Source organism: Pocillopora damicornis, chromosome 8, assembly GCF_964200805.1.
Source record: "Pocillopora damicornis chromosome 8, jaPocDami1.2, whole genome shotgun sequence".
In the NCBI taxonomy this organism is placed as follows: domain Eukaryota; kingdom Metazoa; phylum Cnidaria; class Anthozoa; order Scleractinia; family Pocilloporidae; genus Pocillopora; species Pocillopora damicornis.
In genome coordinates, this window is record NC_142677.1 from 345,675 (window position 1) to 371,472 (window position 25,798).

Consider the following 25,798-nt stretch of genomic DNA (forward strand, 5'->3'; position numbering starts at 1 on the left):
CAATGAAACTTCAAACTTCTTGTTTCTGTGGGGCCCTTCATTTGCAATTTTAACTTCTTGACACAAGTGAAAAATGATTGCTAATTGAGAGCTCAGAAAGAAAAAAAACCTGAAATCTTTCATGTAACTGATTTACTTTCCTTACATCTATCCCTATTTGGTTCACATAAGAAAGTTTATTGAGAGAAAGAGAACGAATTTTCCCTGGGTAGTTTAGCGAAGATTAAGCGGAACGTGAAGGTTCATTAAACGTGACGAGCGTGACAAGGCCTGAATGAGATGAGCAAAAATTGACCTTAAAAACCCTTAGCTTTAACGGCGGGATATGCATTAAATTTCCGGTAAATTACATTCTTTCTTGTTATTGTATATATGTATCTATTTTCTTTAAGGTTTTATGAAACCCGAAATGGGTCTCTTCCGTCACCATCAAGATCAAAGAGACGTCAGACAGTTTTAAGGGGAAAAATAAAGCAAATTCAATTACATTGAAAATTCCAAATACTTGAGTACTCTTGAAATTCAATTTCAGGACTTTCTTCTGTGAGGCGATAGCATATACGTTTTCCGATTAAAGTTAAACGTGTCACTCGCCATGGGTAAAAACTCTCTACCTGCCAAGGGAATTAATAACTTGAACTTTCGTCTCACATGTGATTAGGTCGTGCTCTTTGAAACCGCGGCAAATTTGTGTGCCAGCTCCATAGAGAAAATCACTTTTTGCAAACTGTTCTATTTTTGGGGTGAGATGTAGAAGTAAACGCTTTTCGAATAGCTTCGTCTCGGGAAGCAAAAATCACTCTTTCTCTTAGGGCCAGTCACCAAGTGCCTAGTAAGTAAGCTTTCTTCCAATGGACCGTACTAAACGACAGGCTTGAAACCTTTCTTTACGCTTCAGTTCACTACTGCATAGACCTTTGTTCATTTTCTTTCGGGCGCAGTGATTGGTTTCTCAGGCTTTATGTCGGGTTTCACTGAGAATCAAGAACTTGATCACAAAATTTCTGATAGCTAATTTTTCTCTTCGCTAATAAACGCCAAAAACAGCTATGTCATGAAAGACCTATAACACTTTCCCCTGTTTTATATGGTAATAAAGCCACGAAAGGATGGTGAAAGAATTCTCGAAAAGCTTGTAAAAAAAACTCGCCTCACGGCTTGTGACCTTCAAACTGTACGCGTGTTCTCCCAACATTCCGCGTGGCATTATGACGTTGTAAAACCCCGGGAAAGTGCAAAGTATTTCTAAGTCTGTCTTGTTTGACGACTGCGTCAGTGATATTCTGATTTAGAAGGGTACGTTGAAACAGGTGCTGAAAGAGTAGCTTACTCAGTCATACTTCGCTGCCTCAGTCTTCGTGAACGAAATGGCCACGAAATCTGGTGACAAGATAAGTAAAATGTCCTTAGCGATTTCTGGGATTACGTTGGCCCTCGTTTTATTTTTGTTTGTTAGATTCGAATTCGAGTACAACAATTCGAAAGCGCTCGATAAAAGTATTCAGCAGATTGAAGTTGACCTTAAAGCAAACATAGAAAGAATTGTGGAGGAGAAGTTACAGATTCATGAGACTGCTCCCACAACCAGTAGTAAGAAAAGGCCTGATGTTACCCTTGGTAAGTCACTGTTTACTAGCGGTAATGTTATGTAAGCAAAACATTGCGTCATCCAGGCACAAAAATGATTTTTCCTGTTTACGTCTCCATCCTTGGGAGAGAAGACTCGCTGTTTAGTTATGATTTTATCACCTATGACTGAGATAAAGGACAAAGAGATATTGTCAAACTTGTATTTAATTTCATCGTCTTTGATTTGTGTCATTTACCTATCTACACTATATCTACAGCGTTTTTTTCGAAGAGGTTAACTCAGATAACATTAAAATAATGATTATCCTTCTTTGCAACGTGCTTTGTGGAAAAAAACAACCATAAGAAAGTCACAGGGTAAACATTTTGAAGTTAGGGTTTTACTTTAGTTATTCAGCATTTTTTGCTTGTTTGAGGAAATTTTAGTGTTATTCGAAACACCTGTTATCACATAACGGAAAGTTCGGGATATTGATGTGTGGTTGCAAGAATTCGTGCGACAGGAAACGCAAGAAATCAGATTGGATCAAATTGCTCAAAGTTATGACCTCGGCATCGCAATTTCCTGAGTCACGGTGGTCTTTAATCTTTATTCTATAATCTGTTTTTACTAAAACTCGATTTGATGATATTTTATTTTACCCTGATGTACCTTAGCTCATATCCTCTGCGTATTTCCCAAAGAGGTCAAACCTAAATGACGTTAGAATCTAAATAACTATTTTTTAAGAGCTCAGTAGGACAAGGAAATTATAGGATATCAGCCAGTAAATAGTTTAAAGTTATCATTATTTACTCACCTATTATCAGTAGTATTATTATAATTAGTTTGCTTGAATGAAAAAAGTTAAGGGTATGTGAAAACTCAGCTTTCACCTGAAGGTGATTTTGTGGTATTGACATGCATTCGTGGTCAAGCCATCGATGACTAAAGTAAAATTTTGTTGTGTCTAATTAAAACAAAGTTATGACCTAAAGCACTTCGTTTCCCTCAATCAAGTTTACGAACATTCTTGAGGCTAATATTTATGTTTGATCCCCGCCATATTCTGTTACCAAAATCCTCACGGAATAAGAGTTATCAAATACTTCCCCTTACTTTGCAAACAGGATTTTAAGCGCAATGAGCTTGTTGTCTGTAAAGTCGCAATTGAAAAGTATTTTGCCCAAGAGAAAAGGCGGTATCAGACTAAATTCCACCCTTTTTCACAAAATTTAGAGAAGTAAAGTTCTCGCTTTTCTTTTAAGTACTTTTTTCGGTTTGTTTTCCCGTTCTTTGACTGTCACTCAGTTTGACGATGAGATATTTCTTTATTTGCACATATCTGCCATGCCATATCGAGTGCGTATCTTTTCAAGAAAGTTAAACTTTGCTGATGTTAAAATCTGAATTATTTTCTGTTTAACGAGCTTGATGGGACAAAAGAACTCAAAGGATATCAACAAAGAAATTTTTTGAAATTATCATCATTAATCTGTTTATCCCTTTATCGTCTCGTAAAAAAATCATGGGTTTATTTCTAATTTCTGCTAAAAAATTAACAATGACTTCACGATGTTAATATGGGCTGACATTTATTCGTGATTAGGCCACTACCGAACATGAGATCGTTTTAAGGTACACATAGTTGCGCCCAATCTAATCAAAGTTAGGATTTCCAGCATTTCCGGAATCAAAGTGGTTTACATTCTTTTTAAAAAGATCATATGTTTGATCCCCACCAAATTTGACACGAAAATTCTCACGAAACATCAAGAGCCGTCAATCAGCTCTGAACATCTTTAATTTGCAAGCTGGACTTTAAGCGCGATTCTCAGCGAGTTTGCAACTTGCAAAATGCCTTGATCGAGGCCAAAGGGTGCTTCACACTAGCTTTTAACTGCTTTTCAACAAACCTTTGAGCACTGAAAAGTTCTTTATTTAATCATAGTTTCTCTTTGATTTTTCTGTTCTTTTCTCTGACTCGGTTTTATGATTATCTTCTCTGCACAGTCTTCCTTCGGTTATGTACACAGCATAGTTTCCAGAAAGTCTAAACGTAACCGACCGTAACTCTGAATTAGTTCAAATTAACGAGTGAATATTGGGAAGCAACACTCGTTGTCATCTTCATGCATGTATCTATTAGCTTCTTTGCTCCAGAAACGAAACTTTGCGGTTATTCAAAGCATCTTCTTTGTAGTAATTACGTTTATTCGTGGTCAGGGCACTGAAGACTGGAGATTGACAAAAACATTATTTTTTTTGCCAAACCTAATGGAAGTTATGACCCCGAGAAGTCTCAGCCGAAAATTTTCACGTATTGGACCAAAGGCCGCTTTAAATTAGCCAGACTTCGACTTTCTTTTTTTCAATAAGATTAAAGAAGTGAAGAATTCTTTTTTTTAAATCATGTTTCTTTTTCAAAGAGATCAAACCTAACTAAGGTTAAAATCTGTTCAAGGATATATATTGCAGAAAGGACATAGGATCACAGGATATAAATCAGAAAATATAATGAATTGTCATAACAAGCATTCATTTCCTTTCATTCCAGTGACGAAACCTTAAAAACACCTGCTTTCAAATTTCGGTAATTTTGCGCCGTCGACATACGGTGACAAGCGTTCATGCGTCAGACAACTCAAGAAATCAGATTGGATTAAATCGCCCAGTTTAAGCTATGACCCTGGCAATATCAATCTCCTGAAGTCGCGGTAGTATTTGATCTTGAGATTGAATCGGTTTTTTTTACTTTAACTCGATTTGATGTTATCTTATTTTACACCTATTTAGCTTGGCCTTCCTCCACGCTGTAGTTTCCAAAGAGGTCAAACTTTAACGACTTTAAAATCTGGATAACTTTTGTTTAACAAGCCTCAATCAAACTGAATCAATGAATTATTAAGTTATTATTATCACATATATCCATTAATTTCCTCTAAATAAGATACTTTGGGATTATTTAAAGTATTTGCCATCGCTTTTCTGTAATTTGGTGATATTAATGAGATATGACAGTTGTGACCCCAAGCATTTCCTGACTCTCCGCCAAATTTGGTAAAAATTCTCAAAATGCTCACGAAACAGGAATAAGTTAAAAACAGGACTTTGAGCGCGACTTCTAATGAGTTCACATTAGCCTCCAATTATTTTTCATTAAAATTTGGAGAAATGAAAAGTAATTTCTTCTCTTTACTTTTATGCTCTCTTACTCTGACGCCGTTTAATTATTGTCTTAGCCTCGGTCTTTCTTTGGCCGTAAACACAGCATAGTCTAAACTTAACTGACCTTAAATCTAAATGAGTTACTGTTTAAAGAGCACTATGGGGTAAAGAATACAGGGAAATACTAAATATCTCGAAGTGATTATCATGTTATCCATTAGATCGTTCATTTTGTTGTCTTTGTTCCAATGAGGAAACTTCGCGGTTATTCAAAACACATTACGTTAATTTGGTGGCTCTATAATAGAGTGACATGTATCTGTGGTCAGGCCACTGAAGAATGCAGATTGGTCAAAGCAACATTTCGTTTTGCCAAATCCAATCAAAATTATGACCGTACCCTGAGCAACAAGTTTCCTGAATCAAGATCGGTGGCGCCCAAATTTTAAGATAAAGAATCGTCGAGTATATCTGAAGAATTTCAATTTGTGAACTAAACTATCAGCAGATATTCAATAAGTTGGCTACTTGATAAGTTTCATGTGTTCTTCGCTTTCGATTATCCTCTAACTTCTTACCAACAAGTTCAGAGAAGTGCAAAGTTCTTCTTTTTTAATCAAATTTCTTTTTAAAGAGATCAAACTTAGTAAGTTGAATGTTTTGAAATTATTTTTATCACAATCTTTCGTTTATTTTTACTCCAGTCATCAAAGTTCGTAACACTCTTTTTTATATCCGGTAATTTCGTAATATCGATATGGGATTAGAAGCATTCGCGCGTCAGGCAACTCAAGAAATCAGATTGGATCAATTCGCTTAGTTTAAGTTATGACTCTGGGCATATCAATATCCTAGAGTTTTGAATCTGTTCTTTAACTCTAACTGGATATGATCTTATCCTATTTTACACCGATGTACCTTAGCTAACATTTATCAAGCTCAAACTAACTTGATATCAAGATCCGAATAATTTCCTGTTTGACGAGCCTCGTGGGGGAGAGGAAATCAAAGTAGATCAATGAATTGAAAAATTGTTGTTATCTATAAGTTGGAGCTATTTAAACATCTGCTCTCACCTTTCCGGAAATTTTGGCGGTATTGATGAGGGTAACCGTTATTTGTGGTCAGGCCACCGCTGAATGCAAGATTAGTTAAACTATATTTAGTTGAGCCCAATGTAATGACAGTTATGACACCGAGCATTTCCTGAATCAAGGTGGGATAAGGTGATCCCGCCAAATTCTGGCAGGGAAATTCTCACGAAACAAGAATTGTCCTTGAAGTACTTCTCTTTATCTTCATTTTGAGAACGGTGTTTAGGGCGTAATGCTCGGTGGGTTTGCCCTCTAAAAAGTCTCTTAATCAAAGTGAATGACCATTAAACTAAGTTTTTAAAGAATTCATAAGTGATAAGACTCAAAAGTTTTCCTTTTTTTATGTTTTTCAAATTTTTTTCCTGACCTTGCACAACGATTTGCCTCAATGATCAGATGCCCCTTCGCATGTTTCTATCAGGCATATTCATAAATCATAACCCGTGTTCATCTTCTTTTTTAGTTTTATTCTTATAACTCCTTCCTCCATCTAGACCGTAAATGTCGATTGAATTGATAAAGGAAAAGTTCAAATATGATTATTTTACACATTTCAAAATGTCATTTTTTTCAATATGATCATATTTTGTGGGTAATCAAAATAGTACGTAGGTAAATGTTTAGCACGGTAATGACTTTAGACCTCTTTTAGGTGTTTTTCCTGACAGACTCTTATAATAGGGTAAAGAGGGAGTTCTGTTGCATTCACTGGACCGTCGAACTGTAAAATAACAAACGGAACAGATTAAGATTTAAAAGAGGTCTGCAATTGAAGTAAATGGTTGCCATTTGGTCTCAATAATAACGATAATCGTATGTTGCCCTACGCTGGTGACAAGATAAAAGCCATCTTTCTTGATAATCATTTATTTGTCAGGTTCTGAAAGCAAAGAAAAAAGTGTGGTTTCAGTAAAGTATGATCATCAAAGAGAGAGAAGAGCTCCTATTGCTGGGTCACTAACTAAGCAGGACGTCCTCACAGAAATCAATAAAAATTTCAAAAAGTTCTGCGGTGTTAACAGAAATAGTTGTCAGACTGGACCACAAGGTCCCCCTGGAATACCCGGCACACCAGGTCCATCGGGTCCTATCGGGCCTTCAGGTAAGAGTGGTGATCAAGGAGCCGGAGGTCCTAAGGGAGTAAAAGGCGACAAAGGCGATACAGGGTCCCCTGGACAACGTGGAGTTAAGGGAGACGTTGGTTCCATGGGTTCTCCTGGCATCAAAGGATCCGTCGGCTCGAATGGGAACAAAGGCCATAGGGGATTGAGAGGCATGAATGGGCCAAAAGGGGAATGCGTCACTCAACCGAACATTACCGTTTATCCACTTTCCCAGGCAGTCTTCCTCAACGAGAAAGTGATATTGTACTGCTGGGTTGAAGGTCGGACGCAATTGAAGATAACGTGGCAGAAGCTTGGTGGTTCTTTGCCTAATGGTGTTCAAACAGACAAACACATGCTTTTAATAAAAAATGTACAAAAGTCACATGTTGGGGATTACATGTGTACAGCTCTCTCTGGAGCGCTTAAAGCAATTAGCAGTTTGGAAATAAAAGGTAGGATCTTAAATTTTTGTTAGCTCTCCAGCTCAACTTTCAGTTATTTGAAAACTGACGAAGTATTGTCCAAAGCCTGAAGAAATATCCATATTCCCTTCAATCAAAGCCTTGAATTAAATTCGTTCAGCTATGTCAAGCTTTCTTTGGATAAGAATTTCTAGAAATGACCAACTTGTATCTGAAACATTCGTCAAGCCTATCTTTAGTATGGCAATTAGATATCTTTTTTTCCTTTATAACCACCCAAATTTACCAAAAGGCCGCCAAAAAAGTCTCTTAATCAAAGTTAATGACCATTAAACTAAGTTTTTAAGGAATTCATAAGTGATAAGGCTAATGAATTGTCCTTTTTTTTGTGTGTTTTTTAAAGCTTTTTTTCTGATCTTCCACAATGGTTCGCCTTAATGGTCAGATGCTCCTTCGCACCTTTCTATCAGGCATATTCATAAATTATAAGCTATATCAAACTTTTTTTGGATAAGAATTTCTGGAAATCATTACCTCGTATCTAAAACATTCGTCAAGCCTAATTTTTATATGACAATCAGATATTTTTTCCTCTAGAACCACCTAAATTTACCAAAAGGCCGCCAAAGCTGGTTATTCGCAATCGAGGAACAAATGTAAGCTTGTGCTGCAAGGTCAGAGGAAACCCTCGTCCAAAAGTTGAATGGTACCGGCCTGATAACCCGTCTGTCATGATCCCGCACTCCCTGGAATTTGGATGCCTTCAAATTAATATGGATAGAGAGAGCGCTCAAGGAACGGACTACATTTGTCGGGCTACAAACAGCTTTGGAATGGTGCAAGGAATAGCCTCAGTGGTCGCAAGATCGTTTGGTATTACTCTTTTAGTTTAATTTTTAATGGGAAGCGGAGGATAAAACAGTCTGGCATGAATATGTTCGAGAAAAAGGAAAAAAAATGCTAGATTTTTTATTAGCGAGCAAGCAGGACTTCAACGCTTTCATTAACTGTGAAATCAAAATCATACCATCGTTTCTCGTAATTAAACCTATGTCTAGGGATTGGAAACGAAATTTATTATAATTGCAGGTCTGACTTTATTTCTCTTTTATGTTTAGTTGCGGGACAATCCTACATAATTGGAAGCAATGAAACTCACATCGCAGCCCTAAACCAATGGTTGCACCCTGTTGTAAAGAGTAGAACCTCTTCCTGGGCTTCGTGTTGGATAGCGACAAAACATGGTTGGAAGGGCTCTACATTTCACAATTTGTGTGACAACAAAGGGCCGACTTTAGTAATTGTCCGTGTTGGAGATTACATCTTTGGTGGATACGCTGGTGTATCATGGAGAAGACATCGTAAGTAAAGGATTTCGTGGTTTCTTTTGAGTTCCTTTTTTTCGTCAGTGAGTCAAACTATTGAAAGTAAGAATGTGATTTTGAAGACCTAACGCAACATATAAGGCAGCTGCTAATGCAGGCTAATGTAAGCCGCAATCACTCTTCTGAAAATCAACCTACCCTGAGATGTTTGCCGAAAGTTTTGCTCTAGTTCTACAAGACTTAAGGAAAATTGCGGATTAAAGACAAGAGGTTTTCAGAACTATTTTCTCAAACATTTTATTGTTTGATGTTTAGATGGTGATGCTTTACTTACTTGTAAAACTTGCTCCTCAGGATTGCCCGTCAGTAAGGGCAAGAGAAAAGCTAATGAGTCAAATATCTTCAATTTAATGACTTTAAAAAGCTCACTTGAACGGAAATGGCTAGGATAAACGAATTCTAAAGTGTATTCGAAGTGTTCTTTTCAGAAGAGTCCTTGTTTGTTGATTGGGTTGGGTGGAAAATTTGGGGGAACTAGCATTGTATCGCCCCACACTTAGCGAAAAGCATCAAGACTTCTCAAACTGTCTTTAACTGTTTTTTTGTTAATGTCTCAGTTCTGTAATATACTTTTAATTCCACTTAAATCAATTTCTTTCCTCTCCGTGTAACTATGGTTGCCTGACTCATAACTGTGATAGATCTCTTCGAGTTCTCAGTGACTCATGCTACTGAGTTATGAATTTTTCTGTTACTTCCGAATTCTGTCAACCCACTTTTGAACTCTGTCTCAGTTGCGCTGCTCAATTCTGTCTACTAAGTAAGTTTTAGAGGACATACTTATATATTCACTACTGATAAACATGGCCGGGCGAGCCAGCTGATTGACCATGAGAGATTAACCATTTGTTGTTAGAGCACTAACCCACTTTGACATGAAACACAAATGAAAAACAGCGTGCTAAGAGTTTCTGATTAACCAAATCAACCTCTACTACGTAAACCGACACAGTAACTTTCGAGTGGGTCCAAATCAAGATCAGCAGGCAAACTACTCTCGTACACTTATGGGAGTTAAACAAGACTGGTATAGTTCAGGAAACTCATCGCGATAGCTTAATCTCAAATAACTTCAGACTTCGAATTCAAATTTTAACCACATGCTGATTATAAACGAATGACTTAATCATTCTGAACTAAATAAATACTGCACAACATGATGATGTTTTGTTTCTGCTGTCAAAAATATCCTGGCCTCCAATCCTTCTCTTTTTAAGAAGATTGTGACGATTAATAACACATTTCTAGCGCGCTGACAACACTGTATGAAACGCACGACAAGACACAAATTAGAAATTTTAAGTGTTGGATTTCATCTGACGAAATAGCGCTTTATTATTCGATATCTCTTTGGTTTCATTTTTGTTTTTGGTTTTTTTTCAGCATGCCCTGTTGGTTGAAAATACATTTCTATTGGTATGTTCAGATTACTAAAATTGTTTTACAATAACTTTTTATTACTATTTTGCTCATCAGCTAAAATAAATTACTGTGGACGAGTGTACAGTCCAACCTCCTTCATGTTTTCATTGGTAAATAAGCCTGGCTGGGGGCCGACGAAACTGCCTCAACTCGGATATGACAGTCCTATTGGATTTTCCATGATGTCTTGTCATAATGATGGACCAATATTTGGTACAGGAAGCGATCTTACAATTTTAGACGACGCCCACAAGAGTAAAACATCCTATGCACACATCGGAATGTCCTACAGCGCACCTAAAGGTCAAAGTCCTGATTCCGACTTCACTAACACATTCATGGCAGGAAGTGAATATTTCTCACCTGATGAGGTTGAAGTCTTGTATGAAAGAATTGACTAAAGTAGGCGAATTGAAGTAACGATAACATTTAAGTTTTCTATGTTATTTTTTTGATCAAAATGGTTATTCTACCTCTATCATTAGCGAGATGAGAATCATCAACGAATGTTTATGTAATAGTACTGTCCTGTCCTATATCATCCAGATGTGATCATTTGTATAATTGGTAAAGAATTAATGAAACTCAAAAAGGCTTTCAGCGACACAAACTCGAGGTACAATGCTGATCAATACATTACCTCGATCTCTTAATTTTGTATAAAATTTTGAAAACAAGTTGTAAATTGTGCAGTAATTTGTAAAGCTTATTTCGCACAAACTAAGTTTTCAAGTATTTTAGTATTACAATTGTAACGCAGCATGAGCGCAGCTAAGTGAATTTCCCCTCCCCTATCTCCGATCCTTTGTAAGATAGTAAGTGCATAGAATTTATCCGGCAGAATTCTTTTCCAGAGCTAGATCTTTGCTCCATTAGCCTGTTTGTCTCGGTGCATGAATTCCAGCCAGACGACACGCATGGGAAGGCTTTAGTACAATCTGCTTCGCATTTGGCGGGTGGAAATTTGTATCTATGATTCTCCCTTTCCCATCTCCCCTCCTTGTTACGCCCCTTTGGAGCGAAAATTAAAGTATTTTTAAGTGAGCTTAAAGTAATGATAAAGAAAACAAAATTCGAATCGTATAACTCCTTGATTATTTTTTATCAATTCTAATATTTCATTTAGTAGACAAATTTAGGAATATCTAAACGCAAGTGTGAGACACAATATGGGGGCAGTTATCATTTGGGAATTGTTCCTATTACTGCCCCCTTGTCACGAACTTCTTTTTTTTCCGCTGAGTGTATTTTTACTTTGTGTGACCACTATATAAATGAATAAAACCGTGGGAAAAAGGTTAAAGCCGAGAACAAATGTCTTATTGTAAGTCTCTTTGGGTAATCGAGGCGATTGCAAACTTTCTGCTTGAAAGTGTCACATAATCCGTTAAGTCTGGCAGAAATGATAGTTCGAGCGGGAAGGAAGGGGGAAGAAACAAAACGAAAGGCCCTCGTTTTACTAGCAAGAGAAAATATCCTTATTCCTGGCTCATTCATCAAAATCCAAACAAATAAGAATATATATCCAGTTCCTCCTCTCAAACCAAGTGACTGGATCAAACAAGTTGAACCAAGAAGCCCACAATAAAACATGAACTACTCATAATCTCGGGATCCGTAAACACAGCTCATGAATTTAAATGATTAATGGCTCCTAAGCTTTCCTCTATTAGACACTCTGGTAGGAATGAAGTACTCCATACTGAAAAGCCAAAGGGAACGAACAAGCAACGGACGTCTGAATGTTTTTTCAAGGTCGAGTTGATCACATTTAATCTGTCTGACTAAGAGATTATAGACTGTTCATTTTATTATCTAGAAAGGACAAATTTTTCTCTACATCCTCTAAAACATCAACAAGCCCGCTATCTAACATTCCCAGCGTACAGCTGTCGGACACAACAAACTACCGAGCTTTGCTATTACGAGGTGGAAAGATCAACAGGATGCACAGTTTGAGGTACACTGGCAAAAACGTTTCCCGATTAAAGGAAAACGTGTCACTTCCCCCTAGGTGATAAGGGGAAAAAAACAACCAGTCACCAGGCGCTTACTACCCGAACATTTAAACCGAGACATATTCACACTATAAACTCAGTTGATGAAACTATATTATCTTGATTCCCTCCACCCCCCTTCCCTCCCCACAGACACAGCGCAACAGTTTCTTAAACCTCCTTATGCTAAGTACACGTTCGAGTTATTTCAAACCCTATTTTTGATGCTCTTCATCCGTCACAGTGTAACGTATTCAGATGTTCTTTAAGTTAGGAATTAAGCGTAATTAACTATTCCCCCAAAGGAAAAACTCTAAAAATACCGAACAAGTTAGGTAGAGTTTCCTTCTCCAAACTGAAAGAGCACACAGCATCAAATTTTAGTTCACGCCGTCCTTTGATTACTGCCATTTCTTTTAGTTCAGTGCCATGATTTCTATCGAATTATGGATACCATTTCATATATCTGTCCTGGTTGTTCACTTTCTTTCGGGCATCGTGATTGGTTACTTAGGGGTTTTGACAGGTTTTATTGAGAATCACCGACTTGATCACAAAAAAGAATGATAAGTTTGTTGTCCAATTCGCTAAACTCCGAGTACAGATAGACATTAAAGCAATACAACTCATTTTCCCGGTTTTCATAACTTGATAAAGCCGCTTGGTATGTTGAAAGAATACTCGAAAAGCTTGTAAATAACTCGCCCTACAGCTCGTGATTTTCAAGCTGTATACGTGTTCTCCCAGCATGCCCCGTGGCTATTGATGACACTATTTAACCCGGGAAAATGAGTTGTATTCCTTAATCTGTGTTTTTTGACGACTGCGTCAGTGATATTCTGAACTAGAAGGGTACGCTGAACAGGTGCCGAAAGGGTAGTTTAACCTTAACTTGTACTATTGTGCCGCCTCAGTCCTCTCAAACGAAATGGCTGCGAACAAAAACAGCCACACGAAATCTGGAGACAGGATGAATAGAATGTCCCTGGCGATCTCTGTAATTTCGTTGGCCCTCGTGTCATTGATGTTTGTGAGATTCGAATTTGTAAACAAACATTCGAGAGCACTTAAAAACCGTATTCAGCGGATTGACGTTAACCTTAAAGAAAACGTAGAGAGAGTTGTAGAAAAAAAGTTACAGTTTCATGAAACTGCACCAACAACGAGAATTAAGGAGAGGCCTGATGTTAACCTTGGTAAGTCATTGTTTACACATAGTATTGTTATGTAAGCTTTTAATAACAAACATTGCGTCATCCGGGTACGAAGTGATTTTTTCCAGTTTACGTCTCAATCCTATGAAGAGAAGACTCGCTGCTTAGATATGATTCTGTTGTAGATGGCTTTGAAACAGAACAAAGCTTCAATATCACAATGACTGTATGTCATTTACAATATTTGTACGTCATATACCCTGGACCATATCTACAACATATTTTTTTAAGAGGTCAAACTCAAATAACATTAAAATAATGATTATCTTCTTTATAACATGCCTTATGAAACAAAATACCCATGGGAGAATCATCGGATAATTGTTTCAAAGTTATATTTTACTGTATTAATTACAATTTTTTCCCCTGAGAAGTACCTTAGGGGTCATTCAAAACACCTGCTTGCCAGTAACAGTAATTTCATAGTATTGATGTGCAGCGTCTTGTATTCGTGCGACAGGAAACTCAGCGGAAATCAGATTGTATCAAATGGCCGAGTTTTGACCCCAGCCATTGGAATTTCCTGAGTGACGGTGGTCTTTCATCTTTCACCTATAATCTGTTCCTTTACTCTAACTCGATTTAATTTGATTTGATTTTAACTTACCCCGATCTACCGTGGCTCAGATCCTCAGCTTATTTTTCGAAGAGGTCAAACTTAAATGACGTCGAAATCTGAATTACTTTTTGTTTAACGAGCTTAATAGGACAAAGGATTTCAAAATCAAACGAAATCAGACAAAAAATATTTTCAAGTCATAATTATTTACTCATTTATTATTATTAATAATAGTATTATCGTTAGTTTGTCTTGATGAAAAAACTTTAGGATTATCTTAAACCTCTGCCTTCACCTTACGGTTATTTTGCGATATTGACATGTATTCGTGTTCAGGCAATCGAAGAAAGGTATAAACCTTTTTTTTTTTCCAAGTCAACCAAAGTTATGACTCCAAGCATCGCGGTTTCTTCAATCAAGGCGTTTAAAATTCTTGAGGCTAATGTATTTGATCCCCGACAAATTCCGCCGCGAGAATCCTCAGGTAACAAGAATTATCAAATACCTCTGAACATCTTGACTTTGCCAAAAGCATTTTGAGAGAAAAGCTTAATGAGCTTGCTATCTGAAGTCTTAACTCAAAAGTTTCCTCTTCATCGAGAAAAAAAGACCGTATCAGATTAGTTTCCAACTATTTTCTCACAACATCGAGATAAGCCCGTTTTTTTTTTCCAACCAAGTTTATTTTTTCTTTTTTTGGCTTGTTGTTTTGTTCTCTCATGGACGATAAGACACCTCTCCCGCATAGCTCTATTATGGCTATCTTTCATGGGAATCAAACTTTACAGAAGTTAAAATCCAAAATATTTTATGCCTACGAACTTGATGGGACAAAGGAAATCAAAGACACTAAAGAGGATATGTTTTAAGATCATTTCCATTATCATTTATTCGTCGATTTTTGTTTCAGTCAAAAAAACCTTTGGGATATATTTATAACTTCTGCTTTCACAAGATTAAGATTAATTACAGATATATTTCTTGTCTAATTCAATAAAAGACATGATACCGAGCATTTCCTGAATCAAGGAGGTATACATTCTTCATGACCAATGCGTGTTATTTCCGCCAAAATCTGGCAGGAAAATTCTCACGCAATTGACAATCAGTTCCGGACATCTTAAATTTGAAACGTTTCTCGTTTAAGACGAAAGGACACTTCAAACTAGCCTCCAACTATTTTTCAACAAATTATTGAAAATTAATAAATATTCTTTCCTTTAATTTATTTATTTTTGGTTTGTTTCTCGATGTAATGATCTTACATGCCTTTTGCACCGTTGTCTTAAGCTTATTGAAGTAAACGGTTTTGTCGGTAGGTCTCCAGGATAGCTCTTGTGATCGCGTTTCGTTCTGCACTTGTGAAATAATAAAAGCATCTTTCTTCACGATCATTTTTTAATCAGGTTTTAAAAGCAAAGAAGGAAGTAAGCTTTTAACAAAGCATGATCACCAAAGAGAGCGAAGAGCTCCTGCTGCTGGGGTAGTAACTTTGCATCAAGTCCGCTCACTAATCGACGATAATTTCAACAAGTCCTGCATTGCCAACGGCAGAATTTGCCAAGCAGGACCCCCGGGTCCTCCTGGAAGTACCGGCCCTCCAGGCCCATCGGGTTCTATCGGGCCTTCAGGAGCGAGTGGTGCGCGAGGGCCTGTCGGACTTCAGGGAATAAAAGGTGACAAAGGCGACACAGGGTCCCCAGGACAACCCGGAATTAAAGGAGACGTCGGACCCACGGGCCCTCCTGGCGTCGCTGGACCCACTGGCCCAAAAGGAAGAAGTGGCCGAAGAGGAGGGCAAGGTAAGAGGGGACCTAAAGGAGAATGCTACTCTTCACCGAAAATTACCCTCTCTCCACTGTCTCAGGCAGTCTCCGTCAATTCCAGAGCAGTGTTTAACTGCGCGGTTCAAGGTCCAATGCCTTCGAGGATAAAATGGCAAAAGCTTGGTGGGCCTCTGTCTAGCGCTCCCATACACAACGGTAAGCTCAAAATCAAGAAAGTGCAAGAGTCCCATGCTGGGTTTTACATGTGTACAGCTCGCTCAAAGCTTGGAGCATTCAAAGTCATGAGCAGATTGGAGGTAAAAGGTACGATCTTCAACTTTTGTGCGACTGAAAACTAACGAAGTTAGCGTTCATATCTGCAAATTGCCCATACTCCTAATCCAAGAAAACATTATCAATGAAACCCAGAGAAATGACTGTTCTGGAAAAAAAAAAAAAAAAGAAAATGTTCTAACCAGAGACTTTCATAAATTTTTCAATCGTGCTCATTTTATTATTTCCTGTGTGTAAATAAACTCATTTCAGAAATAGAACAATGCCGTTTTTTCGGCCAAATCCACAGATGTCAGGCCCGCTGACCTATTCAGGATGCAGCACTATTTAAGAGAGAGCGGGAGTTGAAGTCAGTTCGCATTCTAAGTTCTTTAGCTGTGGTGATAGCTTTTTACTGAAAAAGGTCTTACTGTCTTTCGCCTTTGAACTGATGCTGAAACAAAAAATATATATATCAGCTTGAGTGCTCTTTTAAATTCTTTGCGGGGAAAGCGTAATCACTTGATTTCTCGTTTGCGAGACTGACACGTGAAAATTTCTGGATCTTGTCTCAATTCAGCTTTTAAAAGCGCTTTAATTTTCCCGAAATCTCTCGTCTTTGATTGCACACTTCTCAGTTGGTAATTTTATAAAGCGCCATTTTAAGTTAGCTATTAAAAAAAATAATAATGATCCCACGGATGTGACTTACAGCATCTTGAAACGACTTCAGAATTTTTTCCGGAGTTCGAAATTAGATTAGTAAATACAAAATAGTCCAGAGTTATTTCACGGAACTTTCTTTGAGAAAAGGTGATGGATTTGGCGTGACGTGTTTCCCTAGTCAATCAGCGCCTTGAAAATGATAGGCTATATCACGAATTCTTTGGATCAGAATTTCTACAAATGACTACCTTATCTCTAAAACAGTCGTCAGGCCAGCTTTGAGTATGATTGTAACATTTTGTTTTCTTTCAGTGCGACCTGAATTTATCGAAAAGCCATCAGAGCTGATCATTCGTGATCGAGGAACCAACGTACGCTTGTGCTGCAAGGCCAGAGGGTACCCTCGTCCGGTAGTAGAATGGAAACTGAATGATGATTTGTCTGCCATGATGCCGAAATCTCAGGAAGATGGATGCCTTGAAGTTGATATGGATAGAGAGAGCACTCAAGGAACGGAATATGTTTGTCTGGCTGAGAACAGCTTTGGATCGGCGAACATATCAGCCTTGGTGTATGCAAGATCGTTTGGTAATACTCTTTCAGTTTTGCTTTTACTGTACAGCGTAAAGTGTTTGAGACATGAGAGTTTTTATCTACTGTTTTAATAAATTTAATTGTTTAAAAAACTGGTCCAGCATAAAAAAATATTCAAAAAGAAAGTGAAGCTGGATTTTGAGTGGCGGGCAAGCTACACTTAAATATTTCCAATGACTCGGAAACCAACATTGTATTAGACTCTACAACTCTTGCATGCGCTAACCTAGTTCTTAACAGTGGCGCCCAATATCAAGTTGACTTAACTGAGATATGTTGGTTTTTCTTTTTCATTATTGATTATTGCATTATTGTGGGCATTCACCTTAAGCCTCTCTACATGAAACAAAACCCCTTTCGAAAGCAATTTCTAAAAGAGTAAACTCATGAAATCCTTACGCACAATTAAGTTGGAACTCTAGCTAGTTAATACAGGAAAAGCACGATGTCAAACACACACACTGTAGTTTTAATAGCCAACCACAATACCCTGAAATTGGACCAGTAGACTCCAAATGCATACTGGCTGATAGACGTAGCCTTGCAGTAACAGTACTCAGGCTTTTAACCCTACTGTACCTTCGAAATTGAATGCCATTTTCCAAGTTTGACTTTCGAAGGTCAGTCAAAGCAATTTTCAAGACTCCAATTAAGCAAATGGATGAATAATCAAATGAACCGTTAAAAAAATGTTCTTTTTCCTAGAAGATAAAACTACATGTAATTTCAGGGACTAGCACAAAATTATGTTGCTTAATACAGATCTTACTTTACTTTTCTTCCATGTTTAGTTGCTGGACAATCATACATAATTGGAAACAATGAATCGCACATTGCAGCCCTAAACCAATGGTTATACCCTGTTGTAAAGAGTAGAAGCTCCTCCTGGTTTATGTGCTGGATATTGACAGTAAATGGTGGGAATGCTTCTGCATTCCACAAGCTGTGTGACAACAAAGGGCCGACTTTGGTTATTGTCCGCGTTGGAGGTTACATCTTTGGCGGATACACCGGCGTATCATGGAGTAATGATCGTAAGTAACTGGTTACTCAAGCCGCCATTCTGTCATGAACGCGTATTGATCACATCTGGAATTATACTTAGTTAAGATGCACACGAAAGCTAAATTTTCTCGTATTTAAACAACAACATAACACGACAGAAAACTTTTTAAAGTCTTGCAAAAGCGTACAGTTAGATAATAAATCATATACATAAGATATCACTTAAAGAGCGCCTACGTTTCCAACAAAGTGTTTCAAATATTTCTATTCATGTTAGTTTACTAAAATAGTTTAAAATAATTCTTTGCTGCTATTCGTTGAAGGTTGTGGATACAAGTACAGTCCTACTGCCTTTTTGTTTTCATTGGTAAACAAACCTGGCTGGGAACCAATGAAGATGCCTCAAAGAGGAGACGGTACCAGTCCTGTAGAGTCCATCTACGCTTGTGATCGATATGGACCCGTGTTTGGTAAAGGATTCGATCTTAAAATTGGAGACGACGCCGAATTCAAAAGAAATTCTCTGGCAAATATCGGATGGACTTTCAAACCACCTATAGGCTCTAGGTATTCAACCAGCTTCGCTAACACATTCATGGCTGGAGTAGAACGTTTCTCACCTGACGAGGTTGAAGTGTTATATGAACAAGTTGACTAAAGGAAACGAATTGAAGGAACAATGATATTCAAATGTTAAAACAAACAACTATGCTTCTGTTTTGAAAGTGTTATTTGCCTTGATGACAAGCCAAACCGATTTTTTAGAGTTATACCTTCGTGGCGCTTAATTGAATTAAATATAAGTATGCAAAATAATTTGTAAAATTAGAGGTTGTGTTGATAGCTACAATTTATAATAGTAATGTTAGTTTTTTTATATATTGTTACTGATACCGACTATTTTCATGAGCAGTTACTAAACAGTTGCAATTGGGTAATGTAAACACTGTTAGGCACAGCAAGTAATGTCTTGTAAGTTTCTGTTTTGTTAAATTGAATTTTTTTCTCTGCTAGTTCGATGATCGTTTAGGTATGTGATCATTGTAAACAATACCAGAAAGTATTGTTATTATTGAATATTTTAGTGTGTTGTTGGGTACAAAAAATATACATGTTCAAGATTTCTATGTTACCGAAGATCAAGACAAAATCATTCAGCCTCCTGTATCAGTGAAATAAACGGATTTTTACGCAATAACATTATCCTGCTCAAATCATCTGGATATTATCATATGTATAGTCAGTAAAGAGTTTACGAGATTTAAAAAGGCTTTCAGCGATACGAATTCGAGGAACAATGCTGTTTAAGCTGATAAAAAAATGCACACAATCTCTTAATTTTGTTATGAAATTTTATAAAAATTGTAAATTCAGTTGTTGTTTCCAAGGCTTGACTTGCTCCAAATAAGTTTTCAAACATTTCAGGACTACAATTGCAATGCAGCATGAGCGTATCCAAGGGCACCCGCGAGTGCCCATTACCTCCCTTTTCTGTTGCCCCCCTTTCCTTTGTGAGAAATTTTTGTCTCAGTGAATGGGATTTAAATATTTTTTTTCAAAGAAAACATACTTTGAAAACACGCGCGATTCCGTAGGTTATAATCGGTATAATTTTCTGCTGTACTAGATTTCTGCTCCATTTGCCTAGCATCAGTCGGCACATGAACTCTACTCGGCCGACACACAGGAGAAAGCTGGTTAAGTCACTTCGCGTTTGGCGAGCGAAAATGCGTAACTGTGATCCCTTCTCGCTCCCGCTACCCTCTTTGAAAAACCCCTAGTTACGCCGCTGTAGAGTAAAAATGCAGAGATGGTCTGTGCTCTGCCAACATGACAGGAGCACACACATTCTCCGCACACAACTTCTTTTGCATTGCCATAAATTACTATTACCGGATAAAGAACATCTAAAATTTACACGTAAAAATAGTTTTTTGTCTTATGATCTCTCGTTTGCTCTTGGCGAAATATTACGGATATAAGCAAACTACGACGTCAATAGAAACGAGAACGTGGCAAAACTTAAGTTACAACTAGTTATAGTTCTCACTAGAGCTGCCCCCGCCCTACAGTACCATTTTCTATTGTTTTTTTTTTTAGTTGGGCTTGTTGTTTACAGTTGTGTAATTTTTCTGTTATGTTGTTACGGAATTGCCGCTCAGTACTTTGGTTTTAGTAATTTTGGATCTCAAAATACTACAAGTGTACAAAATGTAGTTTTGGGAAGTGCTTGGGATGTTTTTTTTTGCTGTGTGGTTTAACTTAGGATTTGTTTGTTCTTCACGATCAAGAAGAAGCAGAATATAGGGACTTGGGTGAGTTTTGAAATTGGAATGTTATAGGTGGCAGACTTGCCTCTGACAAATCCAGAAATTGCCGAGTCTTTCGGCTTTGTGCAATAAGCTTGATTTGCGGCTGACAAATCGGAGTTAACCGAGTCTTTCGGTCAAAATGCTAATCTTACACCGTCTTCTGAGCATCGGTGAAATTATTTCTGTATTAACTTCTGTATAACACAAATGAAACTCTATAATTCTGAGAATAATCCAACATCAAAGCAAACGAGTTAGAAGCTCAACTTTTTCATGTATTTGATATCTGGTTATACTTTAATTATGCTGCAAGTTCTTTGCTTTAAGTTCTCACGTTAGCTGACTGAGCTGCGGACCCTCCGCCGCCTTCGATCGAGACTTCACACAACTGTTTCTCTTTTGACGGATTTTGATCACCTTTTAAACTCAAAACTACCTTCATTGTTAGAAAGATGCTATACACAATTACCGTTGGACTTGGAAACGCTTCTCGACGCTTTTCAGGCACGCTTAACTCGAAATCTCGACAAGGACAAAGCTTGTATCAAAGACGCCGATCCCAATAGTACTCGCACGCGTTTTTGCTGGCCGCCCATGACCATTTGCGGGAAAAACGTTGATACCTTGCGGCCGTGCAAGCGATCAAATCGAGATTTTTTCTGGTTATGATCTACCGAAAATACCTACATTCTCTCTTCTCCAGTCTTCCTCTATATTACGCGGGGAGTCCTAAGGTGCCTCCTCGGGTTTTTGGCCCTCTGGGGCCAAAAACCCTGCGGGGGCAATGACAGAACAACAGCTCAGCACGTGCATTTTAAAACTTTGTACATTCTGTAGCCGTCCTCTGCAGAAAAACGTAAAATCAAAACTTTACGCAGCTGAGAACGAGAACCACGACGGAGAATTAATAAAGTTTCCATTCAGAACTCAACGCTGCTCACATAAAGTGTGCTGAAGTTAAGGTGTGGCGCCGTAAGAGAAGGTAAACACAACTAGCCAATCGAGAATTTCATATTAAAGTAATCGATGTTTTCGACCTGCCTGCCTGGGTCCCTATTGGCATCGGTTGGCGATCTACGGTTATATTTAGAGATATAATGTTTGGGCTAAAAATGCACTATTCAATGAACTTTCTTGCGACCCACCTAACATGTGATATCTTTATGACTGTGCATTTCTTAGATATGGTGGCATAAGAAAATTTGCAAATAAGAAACGGAATCTAAACAAAATGGTTTTTCACGGGTTTCTTCAATGAGATATTTAATAATTTTGTAAATAGAAAGAGAAAGATGATAATTTTTTAAGCTCGGTAAAGAAATAGAGAAATATGTTTTTCGTCTTGTCACGAGCTTGACAAGACTCTCTTGACAATTTAAATGACTATCAATCTGCTTTCCGGTGAAAATGACTTCATTTGGTTGAAGCATCACAAAAGTCTGAGGGCCTATCCTTAAAATGGTCAAACAGCAGACACATCTTAAGTTTTTGCAATCAGCACGTTTGTATGTAGAACTACCTGTAATATGTTTACATTTAAGCTTGGTGTTTTTTTTTTTATTTTTACATCCACCAAAACTTGATACATATTTGAACAAGTGCGTGTTAAACGAACGACAATATTAGACTTCAACCAAAACACTAAAGTAAGGAAAACTACTCTAGGTGGAAATAAAACTTAAATAAGATCATATTCGTACCGCGTAGAATCGTGAAACATCTCGAAAGAGCTACCCTTTATCAAGTTTAAATGACACATTTTGCAGGGCATTTTAAGTGATAAACCCACGATGTATGTTGAGAGAAACTGCGAAAAGCTCTTCGTCGGCATTGTTGTATTTTTCGGCATCTTTTAATTAAGACTGCGATGCCCTTAATCAAAATTCTCGGAATGGCGTTCAATTATCCGTATTTTCTGATTAAAAATTTATTTTTGTAACTAGAATTCTTCGCGCAAAATCTTTCTCTGCATCAAAAAACTGCAAATAATACATCTTATATAATACCTTATATCCTTTTGGCAGTGCCAAATGCCAGTTAGATAAGTGTTCATCATTTACTGAGCACATGCCTCGTAACTTTGGAAACCATTGGCAGGATCTGGAATTTGACTCTTGAACTGAAAGAAAGATGAAATTGTAGCTGTAGCAAGCATGAAAGCAAACAAATGAACGAAATTGCAGAAAGAAGCTTATAAAAGATTCAGGCCTCAGCAGGATTCGAAACCATGCCTCTCAACTATTATTTGGGCGCAACTAAGATACAAAGCCACATTTTGGGAACGAGGCAACTGTGGTGCTTTTTTTTTTTTCACCTTCTTGCAGCTTGGACTCAAGGACTCTTCATCTTTAATTACGTCTAACTTGCGAGGATTATTTCGTTGCTTGTATGTCACCTGCAGATCAAATTATGCTCTCAGATCATGATTAAATTGCGTATGCAAACATGCTCTTTTGTAAGTGGGTGTTTTTTTTTGTTTTTTTTTTTTTTGTAAAAGCACGCGAACGTTTTTTTTCCTCTTACTATCTACAGATGTTACGTCGGATGTTTCATTGACAAACTTCGTGCAAAAAATATATATTTCGTACCCTTTTCCTCGAAGTGTAAGTGTACAATTTAAAAATGTCCTAAAGGCGCAGCTTCAATAAATTTTACACCTGAAGTAAAAAAAATTGACATTCGAAAGCAAACACTGGCACTCATTTCATTGTTCTTCACATTTCGTATCGGTCGGGAGACTTATTTGGGCGCTATGTTTGAATTTGAAAACAAACTCAGCTAACAGTTAATTTTGAAACTGAGTTCCGAAACCATAGAGTTGTAACCAGGAGCGTGTGAAAATGGAGGGTAACGAATAGGGGGCCAAGATTCCAATTTCGCTCGGTTGAAGGAAATTAACTGTCGTAATGTGAACTTTGTGAACTAGATGCGAGTACCACTTTGTTATTCACATATTTCACATTCCCATTACAGTTCTGCGACAAATTAGAAGCCATACAATGGTAGACCCATTTTGCGAATATTTACTGCAACTGTGGCCAGATACATCTGAAGTGAAGACGCTTCGCTGGACGTGTATCGCAAATGTCGTCTTAAACAGCTTTTTGTGTTATACTGCTGTGATTTTAAACGCTATAACGATCCACGGAATACGAAAAACATCCTTTTTACCAACACCTCTGAAGACTTTGCTGCTGAGTCTTGCTGTTTCAGATGTTGGTGTTGGTATATTTGCTCAGCCATTGTTTACTTCAGTTTATGTCAAGTTGCTGGCACAACACTCTCCTGGGTGTCCTTTCTATAAGACTGTCTATGCCTTATCAGTACTGTTTTGCATGGCTTCTTTGAGTGGCGTTGCAGCCATCAGCTTGGATAGATTCTTGGCCATTCATCTTCATTTAAGATACCATGAACTTGTAACGTACCCGCGCGTACTTGTTGTGGTAATATTCAATTGGATGCTGAGTGCGTTTGTTTCGCTGATGTGGTTCTGGCTTCCACTACACATTTCGTACCCTCTTATCTATATTCCCTCGATCCTCTTTCACCTAGTGAGTGCGATGGCTTATATCAAGATTTATCAAGTTGTGCAACGCCATAAAAACCAGATTAATTCCCTGCAAGTACAGTGCGAAGAACAAAGGCCTAGTGAATTGGTAAATTCTGCTGGCCTTCGAAAGTCTGTAGTCGGTGTATTTTACGTATATGCGGCGTATTTAATCTGTTACTTACCTTCTTCATTCTGTTACATTGTCGTAGCACTTAACGGTCCAAGCATTCTGTTGAAAGTGTTTATCTCTTTCTCGAATTCTCTTGTATTCCTTAATTCGACTTTGAACCCAATACTTTATTGTTGGAAGATGAGACACATTCGACACTCTATCATAAACATGTTACGCAACACACTGAATAGGTTTAGAAACTCTTTATCGCTTGAAGAGTGATAAACGTTTCATCAAACTTAAACTAGGATCTAATTTTTTATCATAAGAATTGTACACAAGCAGGATTTGGTTTGGCCCACTTACGAAGTAATAAATACATGTAACTGCAGTAAAGAAATCGAATTTGCTTTTCCTGCCATGTATTGATTGAGCATGGAGTAGCTAAAAGCGGGATGTAAATATGATAAAGGGAAAAACGCCCAGGATGTTGTTTATTGTCTTACTGGCGCTAACTAATGAGCGCGGAAGTGGACAATACAAGGTAATTCAATCAAGCGTGGTGGGCGAACGAACTTGTGATTTATTTTATCGCTTTTTCTCTATAATCATATTTGATTGTATTTTTTAGATATTTTTAGTTATTCAAATGAATGTTTTATTGATCACAGCCTTAGAATAACCCTCAACTTTCCGAGCTTTTCCTCGCGGCTCACCCGGCTCACCTGGCTCATCCAGCTCACCCGGCTCACCCGGCTCACCCGGCTCACCCGGCTCACCCGGCTCACCCGGCTTACCCGGCTCACCTGGCTCATCCAGCTCACCCGGCTCACCCGGCTCACCTGGCTCATCCAGCTCACCCGGCTCACCCGGCTTACCCGGCTCACCTGGCTCATCCAGCTCACCCGGCTCACCTGGCTCACCTGGCTCATCCAGCTCACCCGGCTCACCTGGCTCACCTGGCTCATCCAGCTCACCCAGCTCACCTAGCTCACCTGGCTCATCCAGCTCACCCGGCTCACCTGGCTCACCTGGCTCATCCAGCTCACCCGGCTCACCCGGCTCACCCGGCTTACCCGGCTCACCTGGCTCATCCAGCTCATCCAGCTCACCCGGCTCACCCGGCTCACCCGGCTCACCCGGCTCACCCGGCTCACCCGGCTCACCCGGCTCACCTGGCTCATCCAGCTCACCCGGTTCACCCGGCTCACCCGGCTCATCCGGCTCACCTGGCTCATCCAGCTCACCCGGCTCACCCGACTCACTTCAACTGTTTCGAAAGTCTCACTTATTAGTCTCCTTAGCACGTTTCCTTTTCTTTTCGGAGCAAAATTTATTACTAAAGTTTTATAGTCTTACAGCGTCATAGGTAATAAAAACCTTCCCAACTTTTCTTTTTTTTTCCCCTAGTGTTTTAGAAGTAAACGCTGAGGCGTATCCTTTTTGTGATTTCCAATTATCTCCCATAAAATTAGAAAAACTCTCCCCGAAAAAGGTGACAATGTTCTTGGGGCTATAACGAACAGAGGGGTGTCTCCATTTATTTTTTAAGGATAAAACAAGTGAACAAAGCAAAACAAAAC

At 38.3% G+C, this 25,798-nt stretch overlaps 2 protein-coding genes and 1 long non-coding RNA gene across 3 annotated transcripts; 2 read left to right on the plus strand and 1 right to left on the minus strand.

Annotated features, from left to right (window-relative positions):
- Positions 1-1,185: 1,185 nt before the first annotated feature.
- On the plus strand, positions 1,186-11,482 carry LOC149040816 (hemicentin-1-like). The gene is made up of 5 exons (XM_089180675.1): positions 1,186-1,617; positions 6,710-7,390; positions 7,958-8,233; positions 8,479-8,721; positions 10,222-11,482. Exons 1-5 carry the CDS (start codon positions 1,368-1,370, stop codon positions 10,566-10,568), a joined length of 1,797 nt encoding a protein of 598 aa, XP_089036801.1. The 5' UTR covers positions 1,186-1,367; the 3' UTR covers positions 10,569-11,482.
- Positions 7,152-23,214, minus strand: LOC149040817 (uncharacterized). The gene is made up of 3 exons (XR_016179252.1): positions 22,868-23,214; positions 22,560-22,672; positions 7,152-7,264 (listed from the first exon to the last, which is right to left on the minus strand). It is a non-coding gene; the product is annotated as an uncharacterized LOC149040817 (long non-coding RNA).
- On the plus strand, positions 12,761-19,436 carry LOC113680644 (uncharacterized). Its single transcript, XM_027197677.2, has 5 exons — positions 12,761-13,360; positions 15,344-16,027; positions 16,955-17,230; positions 18,028-18,270; positions 18,565-19,436. Exons 1-5 carry the CDS (start codon positions 13,093-13,095, stop codon positions 18,897-18,899), a joined length of 1,806 nt encoding a protein of 601 aa, XP_027053478.2. The 5' UTR covers positions 12,761-13,092; the 3' UTR covers positions 18,900-19,436.
- Positions 23,215-25,798: the final 2,584 nt, after the last annotated feature.

Coding starts and splice junctions, on each gene's coding strand:
- LOC149040816 (XM_089180675.1), top strand. CDS start 1,368: ATGGCCACGAAATCTGGTGACAAGATAAGTAAAATGTCCTTAGCGATT. Junction 1,618..6,709: donor AAGGCCTGATGTTACCCTTG/GTAAGTCACTGT, acceptor TTTATTTGTCAG/GTTCTGAAAGCAAAGAAAAA. Junction 8,234..8,478: donor AGTGGTCGCAAGATCGTTTG/GTATTACTCTTT, acceptor TTTTATGTTTAG/TTGCGGGACAATCCTACATA.
- LOC113680644 (XM_027197677.2), top strand. CDS start 13,093: ATGGCTGCGAACAAAAACAGCCACACGAAATCTGGAGACAGGATGAAT. Junction 16,028..16,954: donor GAGCAGATTGGAGGTAAAAG/GTACGATCTTCA, acceptor GTTTTCTTTCAG/TGCGACCTGAATTTATCGAA. Junction 17,231..18,027: donor GGTGTATGCAAGATCGTTTG/GTAATACTCTTT, acceptor TTCCATGTTTAG/TTGCTGGACAATCATACATA.